This window comes from Meleagris gallopavo, chromosome 9, assembly GCF_000146605.3.
Source record: "Meleagris gallopavo isolate NT-WF06-2002-E0010 breed Aviagen turkey brand Nicholas breeding stock chromosome 9, Turkey_5.1, whole genome shotgun sequence".
Classification (NCBI taxonomy): Eukaryota; Metazoa; Chordata; class Aves; order Galliformes; family Phasianidae; genus Meleagris; species Meleagris gallopavo.
The window spans coordinates 11736950-11751616 of NC_015019.2; the positions used below are offsets into that span (position 1 = coordinate 11736950).

The 14667-nt window shown below is 44.7% G+C and overlaps 1 protein-coding gene across 3 annotated transcripts in view; it reads left to right on the plus strand.

The window, feature by feature from the left end:
* ARHGEF9 (Cdc42 guanine nucleotide exchange factor 9) overlaps positions 1-14667 on the plus strand; it is a 121773-nt gene that overhangs the window by 104358 nt on the left and 2748 nt on the right. For 2 of the 3 annotated variants that reach the window (XM_019618249.1, XM_010715346.3), the window contains exons 10-12: positions 2734-2977; positions 3695-3763; positions 14446-14667. In XM_019618249.1, coding sequence (XP_019473794.1) covers positions 2734-2977; positions 3695-3763; positions 14446-14627 — 495 coding nt within the window. In that variant the 3' untranslated portion in view covers positions 14628-14667. The remainder of the gene's footprint in view (positions 1-2733; positions 2978-3694; positions 3764-14445) is intronic. The other variant, XM_010715344.3, reaches the window with a different exon arrangement.

Below are 14667 nucleotides of genomic sequence, written 5' to 3' on the forward strand. Positions count from 1 at the left end.
GGCTCTGAGCTCCCTCCTGGACTTCTGCATGGCTTCGTCCTCTCTGTGCATCCTCTCCTCAGGGCCTCCCCCGAAGCCGTTTCTCCAGCAGCAGATTGGTGCCAGGCTGAGCTCTGGGGAGGCCGATGGAAGATGATTCATTTCTTCTTGTTATCAAAAAGCTTCTTCTTGAAATGAAAGTAAAAGCGGCAGGCAGGAGCTCTGTGCTTGTTGTCTTTTCCTGATTCCCAGTGCGCTTATTTAATGCTCAAGGACAAAGATGCAGTGTTCCTTCTTTGTCTGTTTTCCTCAGACGCTCTTGATAGCTGAGCTTGTTCTTTCCTGCTATTGCATTTTCCCCAACAATAATCTTCTGAAAGCACTTGTGCGATTCCATTATCTCCTTATTGCTCCTCCAATAACTCCTAGGCAACACCGTTACCTTCGCACCCAAAGCTCAGCAGCACCTGCAGCCCCAGAGCACCGCAGCAGCGACTGTTCGGCTGCAGCCTGGGGAGGGGAAGGCACGGAGCCGCGTAGCATCTGCATAATGCTGCTAGAGCGCTCACTTAGCTATTAAAGGGAGCTCATCGTGTTTGCCAAGCAAAAAATGAGAGGGAAAAAACCCACCACGTTCAGTACGTATGTGCCTGCAAAAAGGTAATGCACAGAGCGGCCTTTTCAGCAGCAGGCGAAAAGGAGGCTTGTGATTATTTATTTTCATAATATTTTTATGAGAAAATCTCTACTTAGTCATGAATATTGCACAGAAAGTATGTTTGATCCTACTTCACCTGCCTCACAAGGACAGCCTGCTTTCTTCTGGAAGTTTTCTACAGCAGTGGGTCGGCTGCTTCTCTATGAAGAAAAATATTTGTGGGTAGCACTAATTTAAAGCACATCTGTTTTTTTCCAGTGAGGTTTGTTATCGAGTTCTTTGAGTATGTGAAGATGAATGCTATTTCTAAGAATTAGTCCAAGGATAAAATGTAAACCAGTGCACAGCATCGATTTAATTGAACAAATTTAGTGATGCTTCACAGCCTTTTCTCAGCATTTAGGTGGGGGCTGAGGAAGAAGAAAGAAGCAATTTGCCAAATCAGGGCAATGTAGAAAAGTTCTACAGTTTGCGTGTTCAGCCTGAAATATCCTTATGTTTAGGACAGCATCATTGCTCAAAGCTTTCATCCAGGAAAAAGGCATTTGTGCAGTATGTTAGTTAACAGGTATTTTTTTCCCCTATAGAGCATTCCAGAGGAGGGGACCAGATTTTAAAAAACTCCAATCTCCTGGGCAGTGCCCTGTCTTATGGTAGCCAACCCTGTCTGGCACATCCATGAATATGTTTGTTGAAAAACTGACATACAACTTATTTTTTGAGATGAATGATTCGTTTAAAACAACACCTACTGCTTACCTTCATAAAAAAAATCCTCACTCCTAAAGCTTACTTGAGTAAATAAGTGCTGTATATCGATTTTCTTCCTCTCAAATGAACCCTTTGACATAACATTTATCTTGAGGCACTTGCAAAAACCAAAAAATATTTAAATACATTAACTTAATATACCTAAATACTGGGTACTTACAGTGGGTAGAGGAAGACAATCTTGATGGTATGTTTCTGAATTTGTGTTTTTAGATATATGTATGTCTTGTAAATTTAAACACTCTATCTGGTCATGACTTTATGTAGTTAATACTCTGCTTTCTGATAGTCATTTTTTGTTATCTGTTCCATGAAAGAGGCCAATGCTCCTGTAACACCAGTGTAAATCAGGAATAGTTCCACAAAAGGCAGCACCAAATCTGATGGGCAGGACCAAAAGAAGTACAAAGAGGGAAGGGGGGAAAACAGGCAGGTGTCTGTCTTTCACTGTGGTTAATCATCACAATTTCACATCAGGGATGGAGCAGTTGGCACAGTACTCTCAAAACATTGCTTTTAGTGCTATGTCTGCTTGCATCTACTGCTTCCCTGCTGCTGTGACCACACAGCCGTGCCGGTGCAGTGGCAGACGGTATTTCTGTCTTCTCCCTTCCTGATGGAGAGAAGTGAGCTGTTGCTGAAAAACAAGGGGGTGGGAATGATCAGTGTAGAAAGCAAGTGAAGATGAGGAGATTTGGTCATAAAGATTATTATAAATATCAAGAAGGGGAAAAGCAAAAATTTAAGCTGGCCCAGGTTATAATAAGGTAGAGTTTAAGGGTTCTTTGAACGGAAAACCGAGGGAATTTTCTCACCAATGAATTGTGTAAGAATGGGAAACGGGTGCCAGGGAGAAGCAGCACAGATCCATCTCCCCTGATACTGAGAACAGGTCTGGAAAAAGGAGACCCAGATCTGCAGTGCCAAGTGGGCACAAGCTGATTTCACATGTTTTCTCTCTCCATACAGCCTTTTTTTGCAGCACAGGAATCCCATCAGGCTCCTGTCATGTGGAGCAGGAGTAATACCTTATGCTCAGTAAGAAGGCACTAAACCCATGGGAGATGATGGAAGGGCTCTGTCTGCTCAAAGGTGGTTTTTCATTCCTGTAAGCAAAATTTCGCAGCATGAGGATTTGTATTTTGTTCTATTTTTTTCTACGTTTCCCCTATTCATTCAGTCAGCAACAAATATATTCGCAGCAGACGAGGTTGGAAGACACTGACTGTTTCACCATTGCTTCTTTCTTTTCCTCAGCCCTCCCTGCTGAGCTCAGGCTCTGTAAGTACCTTACGATCAGCCCATCTCTCCTTTTGTCTCCGCAGGACCTGATACGAAGAGATATTCTGTATTACAAAGGTCGCATAGACATGGATAAATATGAAGTGGTAGATATAGAAGATGGGAGAGATGATGACTTCAATGTCAGCATGAAGAATGCCTTCAAACTTCATAACAAGGAGACTGAGGAAATGCACTTATTCTTTGCCAAGAAACTGGAGGAGAAGTTGCGATGGCTCCGAGCTTTCAGAGAAGAAAGGAAGATGGTAAAAGAAGATGAAAAGATAGGTGAGGAATATGAAATGGATCTGAAAGGAGGTTGTTGGTAATGCTTCACTTAGCCCCAGTTGTTGGAGAAGCCCACATTTTTTTTTAATTGTAGCATTACAGTTAAACCTTGTTCAGATGTCCTAGACTGCTCTTGTTGCCATGAAGTAGATCTCTTTCCAGTTCAGTTAGTGGTATTTTGGCCCTCAGTGAGCAAATTCTGCCCATACTTCAAGCCTGGACCTCCAGGGGTATGTGTGAAACAGAACTCTCGGGTCTCCTGACTCAGAGTCTCCTGGCTGCCTCCTTTCTGCCCTGGCTGTGCACGTCCTGTGCAGGGTAGGGAGGGGCCGAGTTGGTGATCGATCAGCCATGCCCTTCCCTCAGCATCAGCCCAGAAACTGACTGCAACGAGCGTCAGTTCAGGCTCAGTTTGTGTTGCTCAGATGTAAAGTACTGGGCATATTTACAATCCTGTTTATAATAATAATAATAATGGATCTAATCTTACTTTCCATACAGACCCTGCACAAGGGAGATTATAAGCAGGCCTGTCCTTTCAAGGCAGATTTGCCTTTTATTGAAACACCTTACCGTACACACAGCCTGCTGGGTGATGCTTTGCCACCTAGGGAGCTCTGTGTTTGCCAAACAGTGCAGAAAATCCCCCCCTCCCCAAAAGAAAGAGAGGCTTTGTAAGCAACTTCTGAATTGTATTTGCCGTGTTCCCTTTTTCAGGCTTTGAAATTTCTGAAAATCAAAAGCGGCAAGCGGCAATGACAGTAAAGAAAGTCAGTAAGCAAAAAGGTAACCGGCAACACGCACTGTGCCTGGTGATGTGAGGGTGGAGCGGGCTGGGCTGAATCCTGCTGGGCTAGGATCCAGTGTCTCCCTTCAATTTCCCTCTCCCCTTTCTCTTTTTTATAAAATACCGTTTGTGCTTTGTATCCTTTCTTAATGTATCTGTGGGCCAAATTAATCTCTGGTCTCATGTGGCAGAAGCCAGTGGAATTTCACCAGAGATGAATTTGATCTCGTTATCTCCAGTCTGATGTCCAGAAGCTGTCCCTGGGGGCAGAAATCTTTCTTGATTGTTTATCTCAGGCTGAGATGGGAGAGAGTGCGAAGATGTGTAGGTGTTTTGCTAATTCCCAAAGTTTGTTCCATTAGAAAAAGATGGCTAAAATATTGGACATGGTAAGAGACCTTCCCCTTCCCTGCTTTTGGGAAGGGGATGCTTATGATTCTTGGGGCTGCCTGTAACTTTTAAAGGACAGCACAGTGGCATCAGCTCTAGGAAGGAATGTATCTTGGTAAAGATGTTATATATCTCTAATGTCAGGTTCATTTCCCAACCCAGGCAGACTACAGCCAACTAATAAATGCCATGCTATACACTAAACGGAGTCTCAACTGGTGAAACAGCTGTTGTTAATTATCTCTTGCAATAACTCTTGCAGCTACAGGTTTTGAAGTAGTAAATACAGAGGGAAAGGAAGAGATGTAATTTTTCAGGTTCTCCAAGGCTTCACAAAGTCATAGGCATGTTGATTAGACCGAAGTACCTCAACACAACCAGGACTGTAAAAGGGTTTTCAGAGAATTCATAGTTTCTTGGCTACAGTGAGTCCCAGACAGATTCTTCCTCAATCTTGACAGGTTTTGGGTTGTTTTTTTCTGTTTTTTTTTTTCACTAGTTGAAGGAGCTCTTTGTTTTCTGCCTCACCTGTTTGTTGTCTACTGGCTTTGCTGGTCCAGTAGTGGTTCGCTAGGCCAAGTGTAATCGCCATGGTTTGCTGTGTCTCTCCATTGTCATTAGTCTTCTCCTCTCTATTATCTTCCTATGTTGTCTGCTGAGTTGTTCTCTAAAAGCTCTCCTGGCCAGATTTCCTAAGCTCCAAATACACACACACCCACAGCTGGGGACATGCATATGACAGTGTCCATGTGGTTCTGGCAGCAGTGGACACAGCACGAGCACGGGTTGGCACATCCACCCCCCACCAGGAAGCAGCCATAGAAATTAAGGCAACTGGAAAACTGGAGAATCTGACTTGCATGATGGCCATGGCAAAAACAGTTTTAATCATTCATTGTTCAATTAAATTATTAATTAATTATTAATTAATAATTTTACTATTTAGTCATTAAGTACATGACACGGTTCAAAGGTGCCTGAGCATGCCTACCAGTACACCCAATTAAATCCCTGTACTTGCACCTTAACAAGCATAATAAGCCTAACTGTACTGCACCGATTTCTTATTCAGCAATTGCTCTCGTTTCCTCTCTTTCTCTCTCTTTCTCTCAGATAAAAAGTGGGGGGATACTAACCTAGGCTTCTCTGATAAAATTAATTAGCTTGTAAAACACTAGTCAGCATTTCTTTTACGCAGGACAAGCTTATGCTGTAACACGGGGAGTTCTTTTCATGAGATGAAGTCCTTGAGATGGACAGAAACAGTCAGATCTCAAGCACCCAGTTAGGCAAAGTCTGGCTCTTTTACTGAAAATAACAGCCAATAGATCCATGAAATTAGTAGCTCTGTTTCTTTTGTCTTACGTTGTGATAATCGTAGTCCAGCCTCAAATTACAGAAGTTATTTACCTGCACCGAATGGTTGGCTGAAAACTCTTGGTTTTCTTACCCTGTTTTGCCCAAGACCCATAGAGGCACAGGGCTGCTGCAACAAGGAGCTGGCAAAATTGCTCAGTAAGAGAGGTAGGAGAGCATTTCTGGGAGGTGGCTTTCTGTGACTGATGGTTGAACCTTTCCACATGCCTTTTACACGACTGCCCATGAATTTGGCAAGGTGCTGCTTGGGGCTGCCTGTGTCCTCCCCACGCAGCCTCCCGCAGCAAGCCAGGAGCATTGGAAGAGGTCTAGGGTGTTTCAGGAGCAACAGTTGTACCTGGAATGTGGTGTGGCCCCCTGGGAATAGGAATACTTTCACTGCATTTTCATCAGGACTATTTATTTGATTCCAGTCAAGGACTTTGCTAGACAGGTCCCCGTGGCTCCTGCTTGGCTCATGGCTCAGCATCTGAGCTGACGTGGCAACAGCTCTGCTGCCATGTCAGTGGATGCCTATTACAGGCTTGTTTCTAGATCATCTCAGTCATTCCCTCCACCTCTTAAATGGGAAACCATGGTAATTTCCCTGTCACAGAATACTTAAGGAAGAGAGAAAAGCTGTGAAGGAGGTGAAATGGAAAATGCAATCAACTTTGTTAGAGGTGAAGCAGAAAAACATTTTTCAAATAGTATAAACAGCAGCTTACTTCATGTGCTGTTGTACCACACCTCCCAGAGGTATTCCTCGGGAGCCAGCTGGTGTTCGTTCTGAAAGGAAGCATTTAAACCACAGCTTGCTGCAGCACACTGGAAGACACTAGGGGGTCACCCAGTAGTGGGAGGCAAGATCCTAAAACTCAGCTTTCTAAACGAATGGAAGCTTCTTCTGGGGACTGACTGAGAGCACAGCACTGTGTTGTGAGAGATTTTCAATCCCACAACAAGGGTCCTCTTGGAGCACAAGCCAGCCCATTTGGAAGCAGCTATCTCCTAATGCTCGTACCCACACGGAAATGTGTGCATGCATGCAGTGCTGGGCTTCCTTCCAAATCAATTTAATGATGCATAAGGTCAGATTTCAGCAATATACTGGGATTTGCACTACTTATTGGATCGGGCAAAGCATAATGATATTAAACCAGGTGCCTTAAGACAGCATTAAACCAATTTTCAGCCTTCTTTAAGTCCATTAGACATATAGTAAATGGTAGTGTTGGTTATGCAGCTTACCAACAGATAGGGAAAGGGGCTGTTTGTTGCTTTGTCTTTCTGCATTGATCGTTCGAGGTTTTGCCTCTCGGTTACAGCCCTTTAGCCTCTCTCAATGTCAGCCTTGTAACTGGGAATAGAATTCAGTGTAGTGTTTCCTAGAAATAGTAAAATAACAGAGAAATTTATTTGGCTTGACTTACAAAAACAACATTTTTTATGCTACAGTTGAGCAAGTGTGCAGTTTCTCTGCAGATCAGTCCAGGTGCCACTGAAGACCTTTGCTACCTGCACTGGCAAGCATGACATTAAGATAGCATCAAGCTGCACTTCCAGAATTGCATTTGTGATTGACGATAGCCATGGAAACTAGGCTAAAGCTCCAATGAAAATGGATCCCTTGTGGATCTCCAGTCCATTCTTAACACAGACACAGGATTATCCAGCTTACTTTTTCGATTTCTGAGTGTCTGAAAACAGAAGGCTCCTTTACTGCCTCTATCCATCACGGGCTTTGTTCTGACGGCCACTTTTAATCTCCCCTCCCAACATTAGTGTTTGCAGCATTCAGAAACGTTCCATCATTTATCGGATCCTCAGCTCTGTCCGCATCTGTCCCCACACAGGACAGCATGTGGACTGTCTCCTTTCCTCAGGCACATTAGGGATTTTGCCTGTGTTCCTAGAAGCTGTCAGCCAGGGCTTTCAGGGTGATTAGAGGTTCCACTGCCCAGTAAAGAGATTCCATTCTCAAAGCTCTGCTTCCCAATAATATTTCCATTTCGGAAAATGAAATGTCTGTAAATGTAAAGAAGTGACCTTGGAGCTGGGTGAGAGGGTTTCCCCGTGCCAGGAGCTCTGCAGGGCCATGCTATGGGCCAGCTCTTCCTTGTCATTCTCTCTGTCTTGTGCATTCTCCTCTGCACTGTGCAATAGCTTCACCAAAGACAAGTCTTTAGCCTGATGATCTGGGATGTGTGGAAGGAGGAAAACATATATTCAATCACCATCATCCCTAGCCCTGAGTGTAGAAGGATGTTGTCATTAAATCTGCCCATAAAAACCCAGCTATGCAAACTCCAGCAGGGGTTAAATCATCAGCCAGCATGAGCTGCTTTGGCCTGCAGTAAAACTCCCTCTGAGTCACTGAATTCTGCTAACTTCTTCTCTTCTGATAACTTGAGCTCACAGCTAACTATCTCATAAAACCCTGACCCAAACTCTCAACAGCTTTTCTTTGACATCTCAAGCTTCTGCACTTTAAACTCTCCCCCAGCAAGTGTGCATAGCAAAACAAGATGACTGCACATGAGCATACTTATGCTGGCTTCATCTCGCCAGCAAGGACAGGTCTTATCAGGTAACGGAGTCTGTAGGAACCTCCTGTAGTATTCCTGAGTGTCTGAACCTATTTTATTGCATCTTCATTTCTAACTAGATTGACCCTGGTGTGCTTCCCCATCCTATTCATGCCTGGGGATACACAGCCTTAGGAGGAATGAAAAACACTGAGCAACACAGACTAAGCTTAGAAACAAAGAAGGGCATTGTAGATAATCAGGATCATTTCCCTTTTTCACAGAGCTTCCCACTGCACGGGAGAAATAATGGAGCTAAATGTGTTCTCAGAGGCATTTCCCCACAGATTCAGACAAATCACTGAGCTTATCCCATTGCCTGTAATATAGAGATTCCACCCAAACCTATGCAGTTTGCCCCAGCACTCTGTAGTGCTTTGGTCCACAGAGTAGTCTCTGTGATGATCACTGGGACAGGTGTCTTCTCACTCAATGTATTATGAACCCAACTGGAGTAAGGAGTTTCATCTGAGAACTGATCTGATACTGAACAAAACCATCAATATTTTGGCTAGGAGACCTCTGATTTATGTTTTTGGTTACTCAGCAGTGGGCACATGCTTCTGAGCAAATTCCCCAAGGGAGTTTTTGGTGAGCTGTGAAACAGACCTCTTGGGTTTTCCTGCAATTTCAAGCCCTCATTTGAAGAGCCAATATATGGCCATCAACATCACATTGAGATTCCAACTGCAGTAAGGCTGTCAGCCCAGACACTGCTGTACTTTCAGTTCAGTGAGGTATTTTGGGTGAGAGGTAGTGTTCCTGGGTGCATTTTTTCAACCCAGAAGAGACTGCATCTCAGGGCAGTGATAGATGGAGAGATCTCTTCCTATCAATGAAACAGACAGAGTATTCTTTGCTACATACATATGAGACAGGATAAATGAGTTTTCAGCTGGCTTTGATGGATAAAACCCTAGTATCATTTATTCCATCTTGCCTCACTTAGTTTTTGCCTATCACACGAGGAATCATTATCTTACTGTCTAGTCTAATGACACCAGGTAGCAGTAACACACTTGATAGATTCAGGGAGGTAAAGTTACCTCAGTAGTTGCAGATATCGTGGCTGGCTGTGGAACAGTCCAGACACAATCTCAGTGTTTTCTTCTGTTGCATTTCTCAAGGCTGCAGAGTCCCCCCAAGGCAGCAGTGAACACTTTTCTTTTCCTCCAAGACAGAGAAGTTAGACGAGTGCCTAGAAAAGGGAGCTAAGGCAGGTTCTCTGCACCAGCACCATTTCTGGTAATATCTACCTCTACCAAACCATTGAGTACAGTCCCCTGCAGTGTAAAGAGCCATGGCTAATGCAACACATAATGCCCTTGAATTGGGTGGAGTATGACAAAACTTTAGTCAGACAGTTTAGCATGGAAGTGGAAAGCAGTGGAGTCCATGGCTGCTCAGGACTGCTGCTGGAGGCAGACATTTCCTGCTCACAGCCCCCGTCCTCACCTCTGGCTGTAACAACAGAGCCTGCAACCAGCAGAACTGGTGTCAGATACAGAACAGTTTGCTAACTCTAAGTACGACAGTGACCGAATGAACAGTGGTGAGGTGCTTTGAGATCCTCTGTTGAAATGTGCTGAAGAAGGGCAACGGGCTGTACCCATTGAGCCATGGCTTCTTGTTTCTTTAAACTAAACTTATCACTATTGCAGGAATAATTAACCATACAGCAATTAGTGTTCTTGAGCTATGTTCCCTGCTACCCATGTTGCATATGGGTTACAATATTAACGAGGAGACTGAATTTCTGAGATGCAGGGGCTGCTGTAGAGATCACAGGGAATGAAAGCTCTGCAGCACAGCACTGCTTCCCTCCCAGCCAGCAGCCGTCCCTCGGCCGGCAGGGAAATGAGGTGGTGACATTTCATTGTCTCCCACACAGCTCTGGCTAACGAGCAGCGCAAAATCTAGATGGATAGGTAGAAGAAAAGCTTATGAAATAGCTCCTGATTAAAGTCTAAGATAAAAACTTAAAGAGTGAGGATGGAATAACCATCTCATAAGGCAAGTTCCATGGTTATTATATAGGCAAATCTGAGTGTATTCTGTGCATGTTTTGTATTTATACTGGCGAGGCACAGTTCTAATGGAGCCATCCCACTAGGTTATAACTGGATCTCTCTGCACATGTCCGTGTGGATTGCCTTATGAGTTAACAGCATGCTCCTAAATCTTCAAGTACTAGTCAAGTCCTGTTGTAACCTCAGATAGAGGAAAGAAAAAGGATTAGAAGGAAAAAAAGAGACCATGATAAATCTTTTTGTTTTCTTCTGAGTCGAGATATTCCAAAATTCCAAGTGACGTATCCCAGCACTAAAAAAAGACATGACTTCAACTGACAGTGCAGCATCTCTCTTTACCAGTTTTGTCTAGCCAAAGCATAAACCCTGGAGTTTTCTTTGTGCTCATTCCGAACAGATTTCCATACCCCCACCCTGCTAGACAATCTTGCTATGCAGCTGCAGCCTTTCTATTCTGCTACAGTGTAGAATTATGCATGAACCAGCAGAAGGAGCTCCAAGTCTGGTCATTGGTGTATAGCTGCTTTCTTATGCCTCGAAAAGGCAGTGTAGCAGCTGTGTGTAGAAATCATTACTTATCTATCGATTCTTTCCCTTTGTGCTTTGAATTCTGTTCACCAAGCAGCCCAAAATTGCATTGGAAAAGAGCTGTGCTCGTTTCTTTCTGTTGAATTGCAGTGAAGTGATGGCTTTGCATATATAAAATCCCTTAAGAGACAATTTTGCACAACAGCCCCGAGTTCTGATGAGAGAACAAACCACTTCATAGTGGAACAGAAAAACAGCAACCTGTCATACTTTTTCCCAGAATTGCTCTTTTTTGGCTTTTGAAGATGTTCAGATTAGGTGAATTTCTCTGCCTCCCCCACACATAATTCCTGTGTTCCACGTTGTCAAGAACACGAGTATGTCAAAAACAAAGCCATTCTTGGGGCACCTCTAGCTTTTACAAAGTGCTGTATCACTGCTTCACACGAAAATGTATTCTCAGGGAATTATCAGCCTGACTTGCCAGAGCACAGTTGTTTTTATTTGCATGCCCACAAACACATAGTGATTATGCATGCCGTTGGGATGCACAGTTTTGATCATTTAGGCCATGGACGTCATTTGATAAATATGATAAATATTCAAACCTTTGGCTGCTTATTCAAATAGAACCAACCAGCTTTTGAAGCTCACCCGACTTAGATGCTAATGATACCAACCCCTACATCCTTGAGAATGGACAGACAAAAAACTTTGAAGAATATTGGTCTGAGCTTCCTTACTGAGAATGTGGCAATGTGTGTTTGCATGGGTATGTTCCAGATGGGAGTAGAGGTTTTCCAGGAGTTTGGACCAAAAGGGTTCTCCCGGAGAGGAACTGAAGGGGGTTTGCTAGTGATCTGGCCAGGGGAGTCTGCCTTTTTCTCTTTTGGAGAAGACAGACTGTGGATTACGTTCTTTGCAGTGTAATTCCATCAGTGTCAGTGGACTTTAGCCAGACTGTCTTTTCTCTACTTCTCCAGCCTTCCAAGTGTGTAACACTTTGCTGATCCAGGAGATTTCATAGCATTTCTGTGTTGTGATTAAAGAATAGCAGTTCACCCTCTACAGATTGTTTTAAAAACAATAAAGAGCTCAGCCTGGCTCAGCATGGCAGACCAGATGCATCACGAGGCTGGTTGCAATTCTGCAGCCACAGGGTGCAAAAGGCGTAGGGCTGTGTCACTGAAGCACTGTGGTGTGGAGGTCTTCCAAAGCTAGAAACAACTGCTGTGTGTCCTTTGGTAGCAGCTTTAGATTCACAGCTCTTTTGTGTTGTGAAGCATTATTTAATCATGCTTTGGGTCGAAGATTCAGACCATGTACCAATAGAAAAAGATTTATTTCCCAACACCAGCCGTGTAAGGGACAACCATTATCCTCATCTTGCCACAGATCCCGAAAGTCCTTACCAGCCTCTCCTCACTTGGTGAGCCAAGCACCAATGGCTGGGGGTCTCCATGGGAATGTCTTCATATGTGTGTGGCTTCAGAAGTTTACTCTCCAGGCTCTGTTCACATGTTGAATTGCCTTCCCGCAAGGCAACTTGAAGCAGGACAGGGGTAGAAGGGAAGGAAGAGATGGGTTAGATATGAGCTTAAGTCCATGCTTTGCTCTTGTGCGACATCACTGGCTTAAGTCACTGTGTGGCAAGTGCAAGCTGAGAGTTGGGTCCCACTAGGAAGGATGGTACAGAAATTGACTCAGGTGTCCCAGCACTGACCCCACTCTGCTCTGCAGATGTGCTAGAGATGTGCTTGGGAAAGACAGAGACAGGACAGATACAGCTGCAGAACAATTCCAGACTGCTCTTTTAAACTGAGTTTGAAATATTAACTGTGTTGAATTTGTTAAAGGTTAATGAGTAATGAACCATAGAGCAGTTTTTATCCACCATAAAGAAAGGCCTCGGTTACTCCCTGTAGGCAACAGAGAGAGGCATGGTTTGATGGTATTTGCTGCAAAGGAGGGGAAATCAGTTAGATACAGTCAAGATGGTATCTCTATTTGGTCCGAACCTTTTTAAGGTTTTTAGCAATTCAGGATTGGTAAATTCTTTAGCAAGGGGAAGCAAATTAATTCTCTCTCCTAAAGCTATCCTAAAGCTATAGCTTCATATCTAAAAGAAGCCCTGGATATAATATGGCAACATACAGAAATTGTCAGGTGAGCTCCATGAGTGCACTCTGTGAGGCTTTTTCCTTTGTCTGTAAGTACCCAACTGTGTGCAGCCCTCCTGTTCCTGGGCCGGCCGGTGCTGGTCCCACAAAGCATGTGTTTGTATGTGGGTAGGAACTGCTAACTGAATGCAGCCGCATTTCTTTGACACACACTGCTGTGGTACCTGGGTGCTAATCACCGTATTTTGCCTTCTCTAGCACCTTCCCAGCCGAGGATCTCAAAGTGTTTTACAAACATTAATTAATTTAGCTTCACAACCCTCGTGTGAGGTAGGTGGGTCATGCCATCCCGCTTTCCAGATGAGGACACTGGTCTACTTGGTAGAGTCACCTCGCTCCTGCGGTTAAAACCAGGGAGGCAATGGCCTCGAGATGGCCCTTGTGAAGCTTACCACCCGTCATGAGTCCGGGGCTGCCCTCCCCACAGAAGGAAGAGCAGTTCTGCATGCAGCAGAGGGGATCCAGAGATGGCCAGAGCTTACAGCAACCTGCTTCAGAGCCCTGCTCCTCCCGGCTCCTGCCCTTTTCTGGAGTTGTGGCTTCCAGCTGATCACAGCACCCTGAGGCTGAAGGAGGGATTATCCCTTGTCAATGGCATTGCGGAGAGGAAATGCAGAAGTAGCTCTGTGACTTTTCCCTGTAGTCTGTGCTTCGGGGGCTACGTGCCTCCTTCCTGTTACACTCCCATTCACCCAGAACTGCAATTTGTGCATCATCCTTTACAACGGGCTGTGTAGGTCCCAGCTTGCTGAAGCTCACCTTTCTACTGAGAAAGCTGTCAGAGCAATGTCCCCTTAACCCTTTTCTGCACGCAACTTGTGACTCACATACATGGGAATTGTTCCCCAAGCCACGGACAGACCCTGGCAATATATCCTTGCCAGTCTTTCCATTGCTACCCATTTGGATCGAGCAGAAGCAGCTTTTTCTGCATTGCCTATAGCCATTTTTGGCTGAAACAAGACCAGTAAAAAAAAAAACACCCTATGGAAAAGTCCTACAAATCTTCTGACATAAAGAGCTGCCCTTTGTATCGGCTGAACAGCACTGAAGCAACACAGGTCCCTGCAGGAGATTCCCCCCAAGCTGCCATGCTCTGTCCCATTCCAGCACAACAGCTGGTGTCAAGTGGTCCCCAGGGTCGTGCTGCTCAGGGCCGGTCACAGGGATGCATTTGGGGCACAGCTGCCTGCTGAGTTTAGATGGGAGGGTGGGCGAAACCCAGCTTGGAAACTGCAGGTGCTAGATTTGAGAGCGGGATCAACTGCTGTGGTTCTCTGCCTTTGTCTGAATGACTGAGTGAGTATGGCTTAGCCACATGTTCGTGTCTTGCTAGGTCATGCAGGACTTTTCCATGAGGGCAGGCAAAACTCTGCCAATACAAAAAAGTACCAAATCTTCAGCTTGTGGTCTAGCGTAGGTAGCCTCTGAGCTGGGAGTTCAGGCAGCTGCTGCATTTCTCCATAGATTTGCTGTCTCTAGCATGTCTCCCTGTTGTTTGGGACCCTGGTTATAAAATGATAAGAAGCGATAGCATGACGGAGAACGACTACTGACCCAATTGCACTTTGACTGATCTGTTTCTTTTTCCCCCCAATCATCGATGCAGGTGTGAGCTACTCCAAGTCGGTTCCTCCAGCCTACCCACCACCCCAGGATCCATTAAATCAGGGACAATACATGGTGACAGATGGCATATCCCAGTCCCAGGTCTTCGAGTTCACCGAACCCAGACGCAGCCAGGCACCATTCTGGCAAAACTTCAGCAGGTTAACACCATTCAAAAAATAATACTTAGAGAGATGGAGAATTTTAACTTAAAAGAACTTAA